The sequence below is a fragment of the Pelodiscus sinensis genome, chromosome 31 (genome assembly GCF_052426305.1).
Source record: "Pelodiscus sinensis isolate ZL-2025 chromosome 31, ASM5242630v1, whole genome shotgun sequence".
NCBI classification, from domain to species: domain Eukaryota; kingdom Metazoa; phylum Chordata; order Testudines; family Trionychidae; genus Pelodiscus; species Pelodiscus sinensis.
This window is the reverse complement of record NC_143082.1, coordinates 3,026,178-3,038,963: the sequence shown is the minus strand read 5'-3', so window position 1 is coordinate 3,038,963 and position 12,786 is coordinate 3,026,178. Positions and strand designations below refer to the sequence as shown.

General features: G+C 58.9%; 1 protein-coding gene across 1 annotated transcript in view; it reads left to right on the top strand.

The window, feature by feature from the left end:
• The window catches only part of LOC149520910 (adhesion G protein-coupled receptor E3-like), a 40,744-nt gene that overhangs the window by 11,791 nt on the left and 16,167 nt on the right, over positions 1 to 12,786 (top strand). Inside the window, exons 4-7 of the mRNA XM_089774649.1 lie at positions 6,218 to 6,373; positions 8,573 to 8,728; positions 10,873 to 11,028; positions 12,365 to 12,432. Of these exons, the coding sequence (XP_089630775.1) occupies positions 6,218 to 6,373; positions 8,573 to 8,728; positions 10,873 to 11,028; positions 12,365 to 12,432 (536 nt within the window). The remainder of the gene's footprint in view (positions 1 to 6,217; positions 6,374 to 8,572; positions 8,729 to 10,872; positions 11,029 to 12,364; positions 12,433 to 12,786) is intronic.

Genomic DNA, 12,786 nt, shown 5'->3' with positions numbered 1-12,786 from the left:
GACCTCATCCATGACCTCCGCACTAGGCACAGGAAAGTGGCCATCTAGGGCAGGAGAGCTGCCAGCCTGGCCACCCAGGAGCAGGTGTGCATGAAAATCAAGGTGGTCCACTGAGACCCCCGACCCTGAGCCCTGAGCTTAGAATGGCTGTACTGGGTCAGACCAAAGGTCCATCTAGCCCAGTAGCCTGTCTGCCGACAGCGGCTAACACTATGTACCCTGGAGGGGATGGACCGAAGACAATGACCAAGCCATTTGTCTCGTGCCATCCATCTCCAGCCTTCCACAAACAGAGGCCAGGGACACCATTTCTACCACCTGGCTAATACCACTCCATGGACCCAACCTCCATGCCTTTATCTCACATCTCTTTAAACTCTGTTCTAGTTCTAGCCTTTACAGCCTCCTACAGCAAGGAGTTCCACAGGTTGACTATTTGCTTTGTGAAGAAGAACTTTCTATTGTTAGTTTGAAGCCTGCTACCCATTCATTTCATTTGGTGTCCTCTAGTCCTTCTATTATGGGACCTAATGAAGAACTTTTCTTTATGCACCCTCTCCACACCACTCATGCTTTTATAGACTTCTATCATATCCCCCCTCAGTCTCCTCTTTTCTAAGCTGAAAAGTCCCAGTCTCTTTAGCCTCTCTTCATATGCGATCTGTTCCAAACCCCTGATCATTTTAGTTGCCCTCCCCTCTCCCACCCTCTCTCTTCCCCTCTCCCACCTCCTTTTCCTAGTCTCCCCGAGTTTTGTTCAATAAAGAAAGTTTCTATTTTTGAACACACGTGTCCTTTATTTTGTACATCAGGAAGGGGGGCTAGGGAGGAGTAAGTGGAAGGAGGTGAGGGAGGAATGGGGTACGAGCCCCCGATGGGGAGGACTGGGCTGGCTCTGCGGGCTCCTCGGGGTGGAAGCTCTTCTGAAGCCCCTTGATTGATCTCCCCCCCGGATGGCAGCCTGCGGCAAGAGCAGCCGGGCTGATGGCCGAGTGCTGTGATGTGTCCAGTGTGGGCCCTCAGGGCACTCCAAGTCAGGACTGCTTTGCAAGCAGGGCACCCCATAGAACTGTCTGTCCGGGGTGGGGGTCAGGTCCCTTTAAGCACAGCCCTCGGCTAGCCTGAGACAGCAGCTCCACGCTCTAAGTCCTAATCTGATGCCCTGCCGGCACTCCTTCCGGCCATCCTTAACCCCGGTTCAGGGTCCACTCAGTGTGGACATGCTAGTTTGAATTAGCAAAACATTAATTCGAACTAGTTTTTAAGTCTAGATGTGCTAATTCGAATTAGCTTAGTTCGAATTAACTAATTCGAATTAGTGCTGTAGTGTAGACATATTAACAGCAGTTAGTCAAAGTTAAGCTACTGTGCACTCTGTAAGTTTAGGCAATGACACCTGCCATTCAGGCGCCTAGCGCGCCCCCCCCAAGGTCGGCCGGAGAGCACCCTCTGCGGTGTCCTTTTATAGACAGGTACAAACAACTTACATCATTTCTTTACGTACCAGGTTACCACCCTCTGTTGCCTAGTTACCACCCCTCACCTTATGGAAGGGGGGCTCACTTACTATCCTTCATGCTGTCAATCTCGACCCGGTCCTGAACCTAGGTCGGTCTGTGCATTAGTTTTTAGGGAGTTTTTGTACCAACACATTTCTTATTAAGATGTTCCATTACTCCCCTTTGGCTTACAGTCTGTACCCAGTGCCTCCCTGGCTATGTCTAGACTGCAAGCCTCTTTCGAAAGAGAGCGTCTAGACTGCACGCGGAACTTTCGAAAGAGCAAGCCGCTTTTTCGAAAGAAAGCACCCAGTGAGTCTGGATGCTCTCTTTCGAAGAAGCCCTATTTACATTCAAGAACGCCTTCTTTCGAAAGAAGCACTTTCGAAAGAAGGCGTTCTTCCTCGTGAAATGAGGTTTACCGCCGTCGAAAGAAAAGCCGCGTTCTTTTGATTTAATTTCGAAAGAACGCGGCTGCAGTCTAGACGCAGGTGAAGTTTTTTCGGAAAAAGGCTACTTTTCCCGAAAAAAACCCGGAGTCTGGACACAGCCCCAGTGTCATTCCATTCTCGACCTAACTTACACAATCACACAATTTATCAATAGGGCTTCTTTCTTGGCTCCTGTTACTGAACCAAAGTCTTGCTCACTGGATTGCAGGCCTGTTGCTGTTTTCATGTTATAGGCCTCTATTTAGGCCTGCTGACTCCATATTACTGACCCTCAACTTACTACAGAGGGTGCCAAATGGCACTTATATCCCTCTCCTGGCATCTTCTTGGCTGCAGCAGGTCACTGGTCAGTGGCCCATCCCCGTGTTCCATGCTGGTAACCCTTAGGTATCAGTCACATTCCTGAGATGTGTATTGGCACCCAGGGCCGGACAGAGACATGGGCGAGCCAGGCAGCTGCTCAGGGCGCCAACCGACGGGGGGTGCCTGATGGCAGCTGTAAGGGGCGTGCGGTGTCCCTTACAGCTGCCATCAGGACCCATGCGCCCGGCTCCCGCGACGCCAGCAGCACCCTTGCCCCGACGGCTGTGGGGCCTTGCACGGCCCGGTGCTTGCGTCCTGCACCCGGGGGCAGCGCCGCAGGCCTGGGCCCAGGGCGCCAAAAGGGCTCGGGCCGGCCCTGCTGGCACCTAGAGATTCATTGTCTCCTTGCTAATTGGCATAGCCATAGGCTGAGCTTTCCTTGCCCCTTGCTCTTCCTCATACAGAGAATCTTCCAGCATCAACACATCATTATAACTCCGCATACAGACACGATACAAGTCCACGAATAGCATATTCACAATCAGTAGAACAGAAGCTTTTGTTTGACACCTCACATGGCCCCTTTCTACCTACGTTTGGGGCAAACACCCCCCATGGGTGCAGCAGTGATCTGGCTGCTTCCCTAAAAATCCAGTAACGTGACACCCCGATTAGCATTGTCAACTCTCTGAGAGGAGAAACCCAAACACTGTAGCTGCACTTCTTCCCCAAGGCCCTGCCCGGCCCTGCCCCTTCCCTCAGGCCTCACCCCCCCCCCCCACTCCCTACATCCTCCCTCCTTCAGAGCCTCGCTCCCCCCACTCTTACTCACTTTCACCGGGCTGGGGCAGGCAGTTGGGATATGGGAGGGTCTGGGGGCTCTAACTGGGATGCGGGCTCGGGGGGGGGGGGCAGCGGCAGGGTTCAGGATGCAGGAAGGGGGGCTGGGATGGGGCTGGGAGTTTGAATGAGGAAGGGGCTGAGGGCTCTGGTTGGCCGTGCAGACTCTGGGGTGTGGTTGGGGTCAGGGGTTTGAGGTGCAGGAGGGGCTATGGGCAGGAGGTAGGGGCTGAGGGATTTGGAATGTGGGAGGGGGCTGTAGGTTGAAGTAATGGTCTGAGATGTGGGAGGGGGTGAGTGAGCTGTGCTCAGGTGATGGCAGGAGAGTGGGTGGGGCTGAGTTTGGGGTGCTGAAAGGGCATCTTGGTGTAGGGTTGGGACAGGCGATTGGGCTCAGAATTGGGGTGCTGGCTTAGCTCAAGGGGCTGCTGGTCAGCGGGGCAGCGAGGCTAAGCCAGGCTTCCTGCCTGTCCCGGCTCTGGTCGTGTCCAGCAGGTTCTGTGCCTGGGCTGGGGCAGGTGTGGCAGGAGTCTGCGCTTGCGTACCGGCCGGTAGGGTCCAGGCAGCGTGAGAAGCCCCATGACCCCCAACGTGAGAGCTGGTCGCCCTGGCCACTCCCCAGGTGCAGGGCGTGTGATGTAGCGGGTCTCTGGCGGCACCCCTGGGAGGCTCAAATCAGGGCGAATCGCTCACAGACAGGGCTACTTACAGCCCACGCCTGGGGCCTCCAGGATAAAGCTCCAAGCCAATCCCAGAGAGCAGGCCCGGCCTTTGGGCAAGGTGAGCAAGGCAGTTGACTTGGGCCCCGCGTATTCAGGACCCCGCGCTGCCCAGCACCTGGACCCGCCCACCTGGCCGCTCATTCTCTGTCCTGACTGGGAGCCGCGTGGCCCGGCCAGACCCAGTGTCCTGCCTTGGGCCCCGCGAACTCTATGGCTGGGCCTGACAAAGGGCCACTCCTGTGTGCCACGCTGGCAAAGCAGGGAGTCACACGAGCAACTACAAGCACCAGTTCTCCTGTGCCACAGCCAGCGCCACTCCTCACGCAGACGGGACGTTCTGAAAACAGAATCTTCCAATCCCCAATGGGAGAGAGAGAGAGAATCCATCAGATTGCACCCACCAATTACCCAGGTCTTGGTGCAGGCTTGGGGCAGAGAGAGATTAATCGACTGTTTTAGGAGTCTCTGGAATACAATCTCCGTTAGGAGTCTCTTTGGGTCCAGTTCCTAGCAAAGACGCTTCAGAAGTGAGGAGCTGGAATGAGGACAGAGACAGAGGAACCTCTGGGCCCTTTCACACCCTTGCCCATGTGTTGGGAATTCCGTGGTTCTCCCCGTGTGAAGGTGAAAGTACCTCCCCAAGTGGAGGCTGACACATAAGAGGTTACCGCTTGTCACTGTCTCACAGGTCGCACCCGCACCTGGCCCGTTGGTCCCTGGGCAGAACCCCCAATGGTGCGACAGCCCCTTCTTGGGGAGTCCACTCTCTGCTGGGGTCCATCCCTCTACCTCTGGGACGGTGCCTTTCAGGGCCTTCAGCAGGCCTGTCTCTGCTGTGGGCCCCCGAGGAGGGTCCACTCACTCTGTCCCCCTGGGGCCTCCCCTCAGAGAGAATAGTGGGACCCTGCTCTCCAGTCCAGATCGACTCAGCCAGCACCAAACGGGAGGGTTTATTGAGATTTGAATGCAGCAAAGGATCTCTCCTGTCTGAGTCTCCCCTGCTGGGCTGGGAGCTGGGTTGTGTCCGGTTCAGAAGCCCCCTTCTTGCAGCTGAGCCTCCAATATCCTCCTAGAGCAGCCCCTCCCCTGTACACTGTTTTGCCTGGGCCCCTCTGTTCTCGGCCTCTCCACCCTCCACACTTTGTTCCCCCCTGGCTGGAACCAGCTGGGCAGGTCACTGAGGTCCCCTCTCTGTAGCCCACTGGCCTCCCTCTGGCCAGACCCGGCCGTGCCCTCCGAGCTGCCCAGGAGCAGTATGAACAGAGCCAGCGACTCACGAGCTTTCCACGGACCCCTCACTTGGCCCCGTTGCACAAGGGTTGCCAGGTGTCCGGTTTTGAACCAGACAGTCTGGAATTTGAGCTTTCAGTCCGGTATTTTCTAATTAAGTGAGTTTTATTATTCTGAGTATCACTACGCAGTTCCGTACTGCCCAGCTGGTACGCGCTCACGCTGCGAGAGTCACATTGTGTGAGCATGTCTCCCCGCCAAGAAGGGGAGGGAGGGGGCAGGATGGAATCCCCGGGGCTGGACTCACCAGTGCGCCGGCTGGGACCATGTGCGGGATGGGAAGCACCCGGGATCTGCATGCGCCCGAGCCAGCTCCGCTGCCCGCCGGCCAATTCTCTCCCCCTCATCCCCTCTCCTGGCCAGTCCCGCTCCCTCCGACCCCCTTCCGGCCAGCCCTGCTTCCCGCTGGCCATTTCTCCCCCCCACATATTTTCCCCAGCCAGCCCTGCTCCCCTCCCGACTGGTCCCCGTCCCCCACCCGCCATCTGAGATCAAGTGTGTCCGGGGTTTTTTTTTTGAAACCATGTGGTAACTCTAGTTGCACAGGGTTTGGTGCAGACACAGGACAGTGGTTGCAACCTTGTTTGGCGTCTTCATATCAGAATCCGATAGTCACAGGGCGGTGCCAGGACCGATGGGGACTCGCCTGCCTGAGCCCCCCAGCCCCACTGACCGGACTTTGAACGGCCCCGTCAGCAGCGCTGCCTGGAGCCACCAGGGTCCCTGTTCGACCGGGCATCTGGTCGAAAACTGGATACTTGGCTTTCAAGTATCCACCCCATTGGTCCAGGGAGCAGGGAAGCTCCTCTGTGCAGGGGGTGTGGTCAAGGCCCAATCCACCCGCTACGCTGGGTTAGGGGGCAGGGCCCTGACACTAGCTCCAGGCTGCCTGGGGAGGCCCCTGCACTGCATAGGGCGGGGCAGGGGCTGTCATAGGCCATGACGCTGCCAGAGCGGCCCAGCAGGGCTCAGTATCATGAGTCTGGCCTGTGAGTGCTGAATGCTCAGGGCACCGGTCACCTGGGTCCTGGGGCTCCTGCTGTCAGGTCAGTGGGGGGCGAACGGGAAACGTCTCCCTGCCGGGCTGAGCAGAGCATCCCTCCTGTTGCAGATATCGACGAGTGTCTGGGGCCCAATCCAGTAACCTGCGGACCCGACGCCAAGTGCAACAACCTGCCTGGGAGTTTCTACTGCACCTGCTACAATGGCTACGAGTCCAGCTCTGGGAAAGCCAGATTCCCGAACGCAAGTGAGAACAGCTGCCGGGGTGAGTTCTCCCCTGGCCCCCACCCTGCCCTGCTGGGACCCCCTGCCCACCCTCTGCTCATCCCAGTCCTGGTGCTGCACCAGAGGCTGCCGCCAGCTGCAGTAAAGGCCCCAGATCCGCTCACTGAGCCTGTGAGAAGCTGTTCCCCCACAAATACGCCCCTCACCATGGGGGGGGGGGCGGCAGGATTTCCCCTCCCTCGATCTTTGGTTTGGGAATAAATCGCTGGGTTTGCAGGGAGGCTCCAGGAGAGGGGAGGGACCCTCACTGGTCCCAGCTCGCAGCCTCCTGCTGCTAGTGTCCCCTGAGCCTGGGACGGGGCCTGTATGGACCACAGATACAGCCCAGCGTGCGCTGCCCCGTGGGCCTGGGGAGCAGGGAGCAGCCGCAGCACCAGATGCCCCAGCCACGGCCTGATCAGAGTCACCAGCTTTCATCAGCCCAAGGCCCCATCCCCCTCTCACTTCATTCCCTCCCTTGGTGGCTCGTTTCTCCCCATACTCACTGCCACCAGTTTGGATGCAGGAGGGGCCGAGGGCTCTGGTTGGCCCTGCAGACTCTGGGGTGGGGCTGGGATTAGGCGGTTTGAGTTGCAGGAGGCGGATCCAGGCCGAGGGATTTACAATGCAGGAGGGGACTGCAGGTTGGAGCAGGGGGTTGGGATGTGGGAGGGGTGAGGGATCTGGACAGAGATGCTGGCTCTGGGGAGGGGCGGGGGATGAGGAGTTTGGGGGGCGGGAGGGGCTCTGGGTTTAGGGGTTCAGGGTTGGGACAGGCGCTGGGCTCAGAGTTCAGGGGCAGGCGTAGCTCAAGGGGCTACTTGCTGGATGTGCAGTGAGGCTAAGCCAGGCCCCTGCTTAACCTGGCCCCGCGCTGCACCCTGGTAGTTGCCAGCAGGCGCGTTAGGAGGCTCCACAGGCTGCTCTTGCCCACTGGCGAAGCGGCCAATGGGGTCTGGGCAGCGAGACCGGCCCAGTGACCCCACGTAGGAGCTGGACGTGCTGGCCCCTGCCCAGGCACAGGGCGTGCAAGGTCGCTGGTCTCTGGTGGCACCAGTGACAGGGTGCAATTAGGGCAAATTGCTTTGAGACTGGGCAACATACAGCTCAAGCCTGAAGGACCCCCATGGTGAGGCACCAAGCCCGTCCCAAAGGGCCCTGCTGTTTGCCACATTGTCCAGCAAGGAGTCACCCAGCTAATCCCTTTAGACACCCCAGCACCTCTGGGCCACAACCAGCACCCTCCTTACACCGATGGGAGGGTATGAACCAATCTGAACGGATTCTTCTGATCCCAGAGGGCCAGCCACGTTCCCAGGGTAATTCATACCCAGGAAAGAGAGAAACAGAGAGAAAAGCTTGCGAGTAATATTGTAGAAAGAATCAAATCACACCCCCCAAACGCACCGTTCCTGGCGCAGGCTGGTAGCAGAGGTAGATCGATCAGCTGTTTGATAAGTATCCGGAACACGCCCTCGGGATGCTCCAGGAGAGGGGAAGGACCCTCATTGGTCTTCCCAGTTCCAGTTCACAGGAAAGATGCTTCAGAAGTGATGAGCTGGATGAAGACAAACGGAGGAATCTCTGGGCCCTTTTACACCCCTGCCCTGTGGAGGAAATTCCATTGTTCCCCCTGTGTGAAAGCACCTCCCCAGTCGGAGTGTGTCACGTGAGCAGGTCACCTGTCCGTGCAGGACTCAGTCCGTAGCAGCCGTTGCTGACCTGCTGGTCTGCAGGGTCACAGCAAAGTTCCTCACCTGGGGGCTGGCCCCACTCGAGGTGGATTGTCCGAGAAGTGCTGCTAGTCACGTGAGGGCAACCCCTCCCCCTCCCCATCCTTCCCTCCCCTCCCGCTACAGGTGGGCTTCTCAATCTATGTGATGCCGCGACCCCTGTCTAAGTTGCTCGCAACCCCCCCAGGGGGTTGGGACCCACCGTTTGAGAAACAATGGGTTAGGGGCAGGGCTCTTACACTGGCTCCAGGCTGGCTGCAGGGGCTCCTGCCCAGAGACCACTGTCATAGGCCAGACGCTGCCAGAGCGGCCCAGCAGGGCTCAGTGTCATGAGTCCGGCCTGTGAGTGCTGAATGCTCAGGGCACCGGTCACCTGGGTCCTGGGGCTCCTGCTGCCAGGTCAGTGCGGGGGGGCGAACGGGGAACGTCTCCCTGCCGGGCTGAGCAGAGCATCCCTCCTGTTGCAGATATCGACGAGTGTCTGGGGCCCAATCCAGTAAACTGCAGACCCGACGCCACCTGCAACAACCTGCCTGGGAATTACAGCTGCAGCTGCGCCGATGGCTACGAGTCCAGCTCTGGGAAAGCCAGATTCCCGAACGCGAGTGAGAACAGCTGCCGGGGTGAGTTCTCCCCTGGCCCCCACCCTGCCCTGCTGGGACCACCTGCCCACCCTCTCTGCTCATCCCAGTTCTGGTGCTGCACCAGAGGCTGCCGCCAGCTGCAGTAAAGGCCCCAGATCCGCTCACTGAGCCTGTGAGAAGCTGTTCCCCCACAAATACGCCCCTCACCATGGGGGGGGGGGCAGGATTTCCCCTCCCTCGGTCTTTGGTTTGGGAACAAATCGCTGGGTTTGCAGGGAGGCTCCAGGAGAGGGGAGGGACCCTCACTGGTCCCAGGACGCAGCCTCCTGCTGCTAGTGCCCCCTGAGCCTGGGACGGGGCCTGTATGGACCACAGATACAGCCCAGCGTGCGCTGCCCCCAGTGGGCCTGGGGAGCAGGGAGCAGGCGCAGCACCAGATGCCCCAGCCACGGCCTGATCAGAGTCACCAGCTTTCATCAGCCCAAGGCCCCATCCCCCTCTCACTTCATTCCCTCCCTTGGTGGCTCGTTTCGCCCCATACTCACTGCCACCAGTTTGGATGCAGGAGGGGCCGAGGGCTCTGGTTGGCCCTGCAGACTCTGGGGTGGGGCTGGGATTAGGCGGTTTGAGGTGCAGGAGGCGGATCCAGGCCGAGGGATTTGCAATGCGGGAGGGGGCTGCAGGTTGGAGCGGGGGGTTGGGATGTGGGAGGGGTGAGGGATCTGGACGGAGATGCTGGCTCTGGGGAGGAGCGGGGGATGAGGAGTTTGGGGTGCGGGAGGGGCTCTGGGTTTAGGGGTTCAGGGTTGGGACAGGCGCTGGGCTCAGAGTTCAGGGGCAGGCGTAGCTCAAGGGGCTACTTGCTGGATGTGCAGTGAGGCTAAGCCAGGCCCCCTCCTAACCTGGCCCCGCGCTGCACCCTGGTAGTTGCCAGCAGGCGCGTTAGGAGGCTCCACAGGCTGCTCTTGCCCACTGGCGAAGCGGCCAATGGGGTCTGGGCAGCGAGACCGGCCCAGTGACACCACGTAGGAGCTGGACATGCTGGCCCCTGCCCAGGCACAGGGCGTGCGAGGTCGCGGGTCTCTGGTGGCACCAGTGACAGGGTCCAATTAGGGCAAATTGCTTTGACACTGGGCAACTTACAGCTCAAGCCTGAAGGACCCCCATGGTGAGGCACCAAGCCCGTCCCAAAGGGCCCTGCTGTTTGCCACATTGTCCAGCAAGGAGTCACCCAGCTAATCCCTTTAGACACCCCAGCACCTCTGGGCCACAACCAGCACCCTCCTTACACCGATGGGAGGGTATGAACCAATCTGTACGGATTCCTCTGATCCCAGAGGGCCAGCCATGTTCCCAGGGTAATTCATACCCAGGAAAGAGAGAAACAGAGAGAAAAGCTTGCGAGTAATATTGAAGAAAGAATCAAATTACACCCCCCAAACACACCGCTCCTGGCGCAGGCTGGTAGCAGAGGTGGATCGATCAGCTGTTTGATAAGTATCCGGAACACGCCCTCGGGATCGGTCATCGGTCTTCCTGGGTCCAGTTCATAGAAAAGATGCTTCAGAAGTGATGAGCTGGAATGAAGACAAATGGAGGAACCTCTGGGGCCCTTTTACACCCCTACCCCTGTGGAGGGAATTCCATTGTTCTCCCCGTGTGAAAGCACCTCCCAAATCGGAGTGTGTCATGTGAGCAGGTCACCTGTCCGTGCGGGACTCAGTCCGTAGCAGCCGTCGCTGACCTGCTGGTCTGCAGGGTCACAGCAAAGTTCCTCACCTGGAGGCTGGCCCCACTCGAGGTGCATTGTCAGAGAAGTCACATGAGGGAACCCCCCCCCCTCCGCTACAGGTGGGCTTCCCAATCTTTGTGATGCCGCGGCCCCTGTCTAAGTTGCTCGCAACCCCCCGGGGGGTTGGGACCCACCGTTTGAGAAACAATGGGCTAGGGGGCAGGGCTCTTACACTGGCTCCAGGCTGGCTGCAGGGGCTCCTGCCCAGAGACCACTGTCATAGGCCAGACGCTGCCAGAGCGGCCCAGCAGGGGCTCAGTTTCACTGTGAATCCGGCCTGTGAGTGCTGAATGCACCTGGGCCCTGGAGCTCCGGCTGCCAGGTCAGCACAGGAGGCCGAACGGGGAACGTCTCCCTGCCAGGGCTGAGCAGAGCATCCTTCCTGTTGCAGATATCGACGAGTGTCTGTGGACGCCTGGAGTAACCTGCGGACCCAACGCCAACTGCACCAACCTGCCTGGGAGTTTCTATTGCACCTGCGCCGATGGCTACAAGTCCAGCTCTGGGAAAGCCAGATTCCCGAACGCCAATGAGAACAGCTGCCGGGGTGAGTTCTCCCCTGACCCCCACCCTGCCCTGCTGAGTCTCCCACAGCCCTGTGCTCATCCCAGGCCTGGTGCTGCACCAGAGGCTGCTGCTGGCTGCAGCAAAGGCCCCTGATCCCCTCACTGGGGCTGTGATCAGTCGTGATCCTCTCCTGATGCACCCGTGTGGGCTGGGCAGGATCTCCCCTGCCTCGGCGTTTGGATTGGCAGGAAATCGCTGGGTTTGCAGGGAGGCGATGGGGAGGGCAGAGGGGCCCCCAACTGGCCACAACAGTGAGGCAGCTGCTGCTTGAGTCCCCCTGTGCCTGGGAAGGGGCCTTGTGTATGGACTGCAGATACAGCCCAGGGAGCTGCCTCCTGTGGCCCTGGGGAGCAGGGAACAGGCAGAGCTCTGGACAGTCCACCCTGCCCCTGGCCGTGCTGCCACATTGGTAAGAGCAGAGACCAACCACTGCAGCTGCACCACGGCCTCCCGGCCACTCCCCGGCCTGTTCCTTTCCAGAGGCCCCAGGCCCCTCTCACTACATTCCCCTCTCTCAGTGGCCTGCTCCCTCCTTCCCTTACTGGCTCTCACCGGCCTGGGGAAGGCGGATGGGATGCAGGGGTGGGGGTGGGTCTAGCTGGGGAGGCCTCAGGGGGAGGGGTTCAGGGTGCAAGAGTGGGCTCTGGCAGGGACAGGGAGTCTGGATTCCAGAGGGGATAGTCCTCTCGGGCTCTCCATGGGTGTGGGGCTAGGCCCCAGGAGCTAGAGGACTCATAGACTCCTGGTCAGAAGGGACCATCCGGATCCTCTAGTCTGACTCCTGCACATCGCAGGCCATGGAGCCTCACCAACTCCAAACTCACCCCTAACCTCTGACCCCTGACCTCCAGCTGAGGGTCGGGGTCTATTTGGAGGGCTGCACAGGAAGGTGAAACCCCCTAGGGTCTCTGCCAGTCTGAGCTGAGGGAAAATTCCGTCCCGGCCCCAAACACGGCCCAGCAGTTAGACACTGAGCACGTGGGCAAGACCTGCCTGGCAACGATCCGGGTAGCTCAGAGCCCTCCCCGTTGAGTGTCCCATCTCCAGCCATTGGGGGTTTGCTACTGGCCATTGGCAACGGGCCACCTGCCATCGGAGGGAGTCCCATCATCCCATCCCACCCATGGACGCCTCAAACTCAGTGTGAATGCAGGGGGGAGGCAGAGTGAGAGGGGGAGGGAGGGAGGTTTGTAGCAGCCGCATGTGAAACTATTGACTGGGAGCAGACGGGGATTTCTCCCCAGGCAGGAGCGAGTTGATATGAAAATGTGAAGGGAAAGTTCTAACGTCTGCTCCTCCCTCCCCCTTGCTCCAAGTGCCCAGCATGAACTGCAGCACCAAGTTCGAGGGAATAACAGAGACGTGCAGGAGTCGCTCTCCACAGGTACATTTGAACCCGTTTGTCGGGGATTCTGCCCTGTGGTTTTGCCCCACCACTATGGAAATTCCCAGAGAAATACCTTTGCTGTTGGTAGTTCAGTCCCCCCAACCATGGCAACACTAGGTATTATCTCAGCTTTCCCTGACAGGTGTCTGTCTAATCTTTTATGAACCTGAAAACTCATATCCTGTCCCCTCTCAATCTTCTCTTCTCCAGACTAAATTTCTTCAATCTTCCCTTTCTAGATCTTTATTCATTTTTGTTGCTCTCCTCTCGACTTTCTATAATTTGTCTACATCTTTCCCGAGATGTGGGATCCAGAACTGGACACAGTGCTCCAGGTGAGGCCTAATAAGC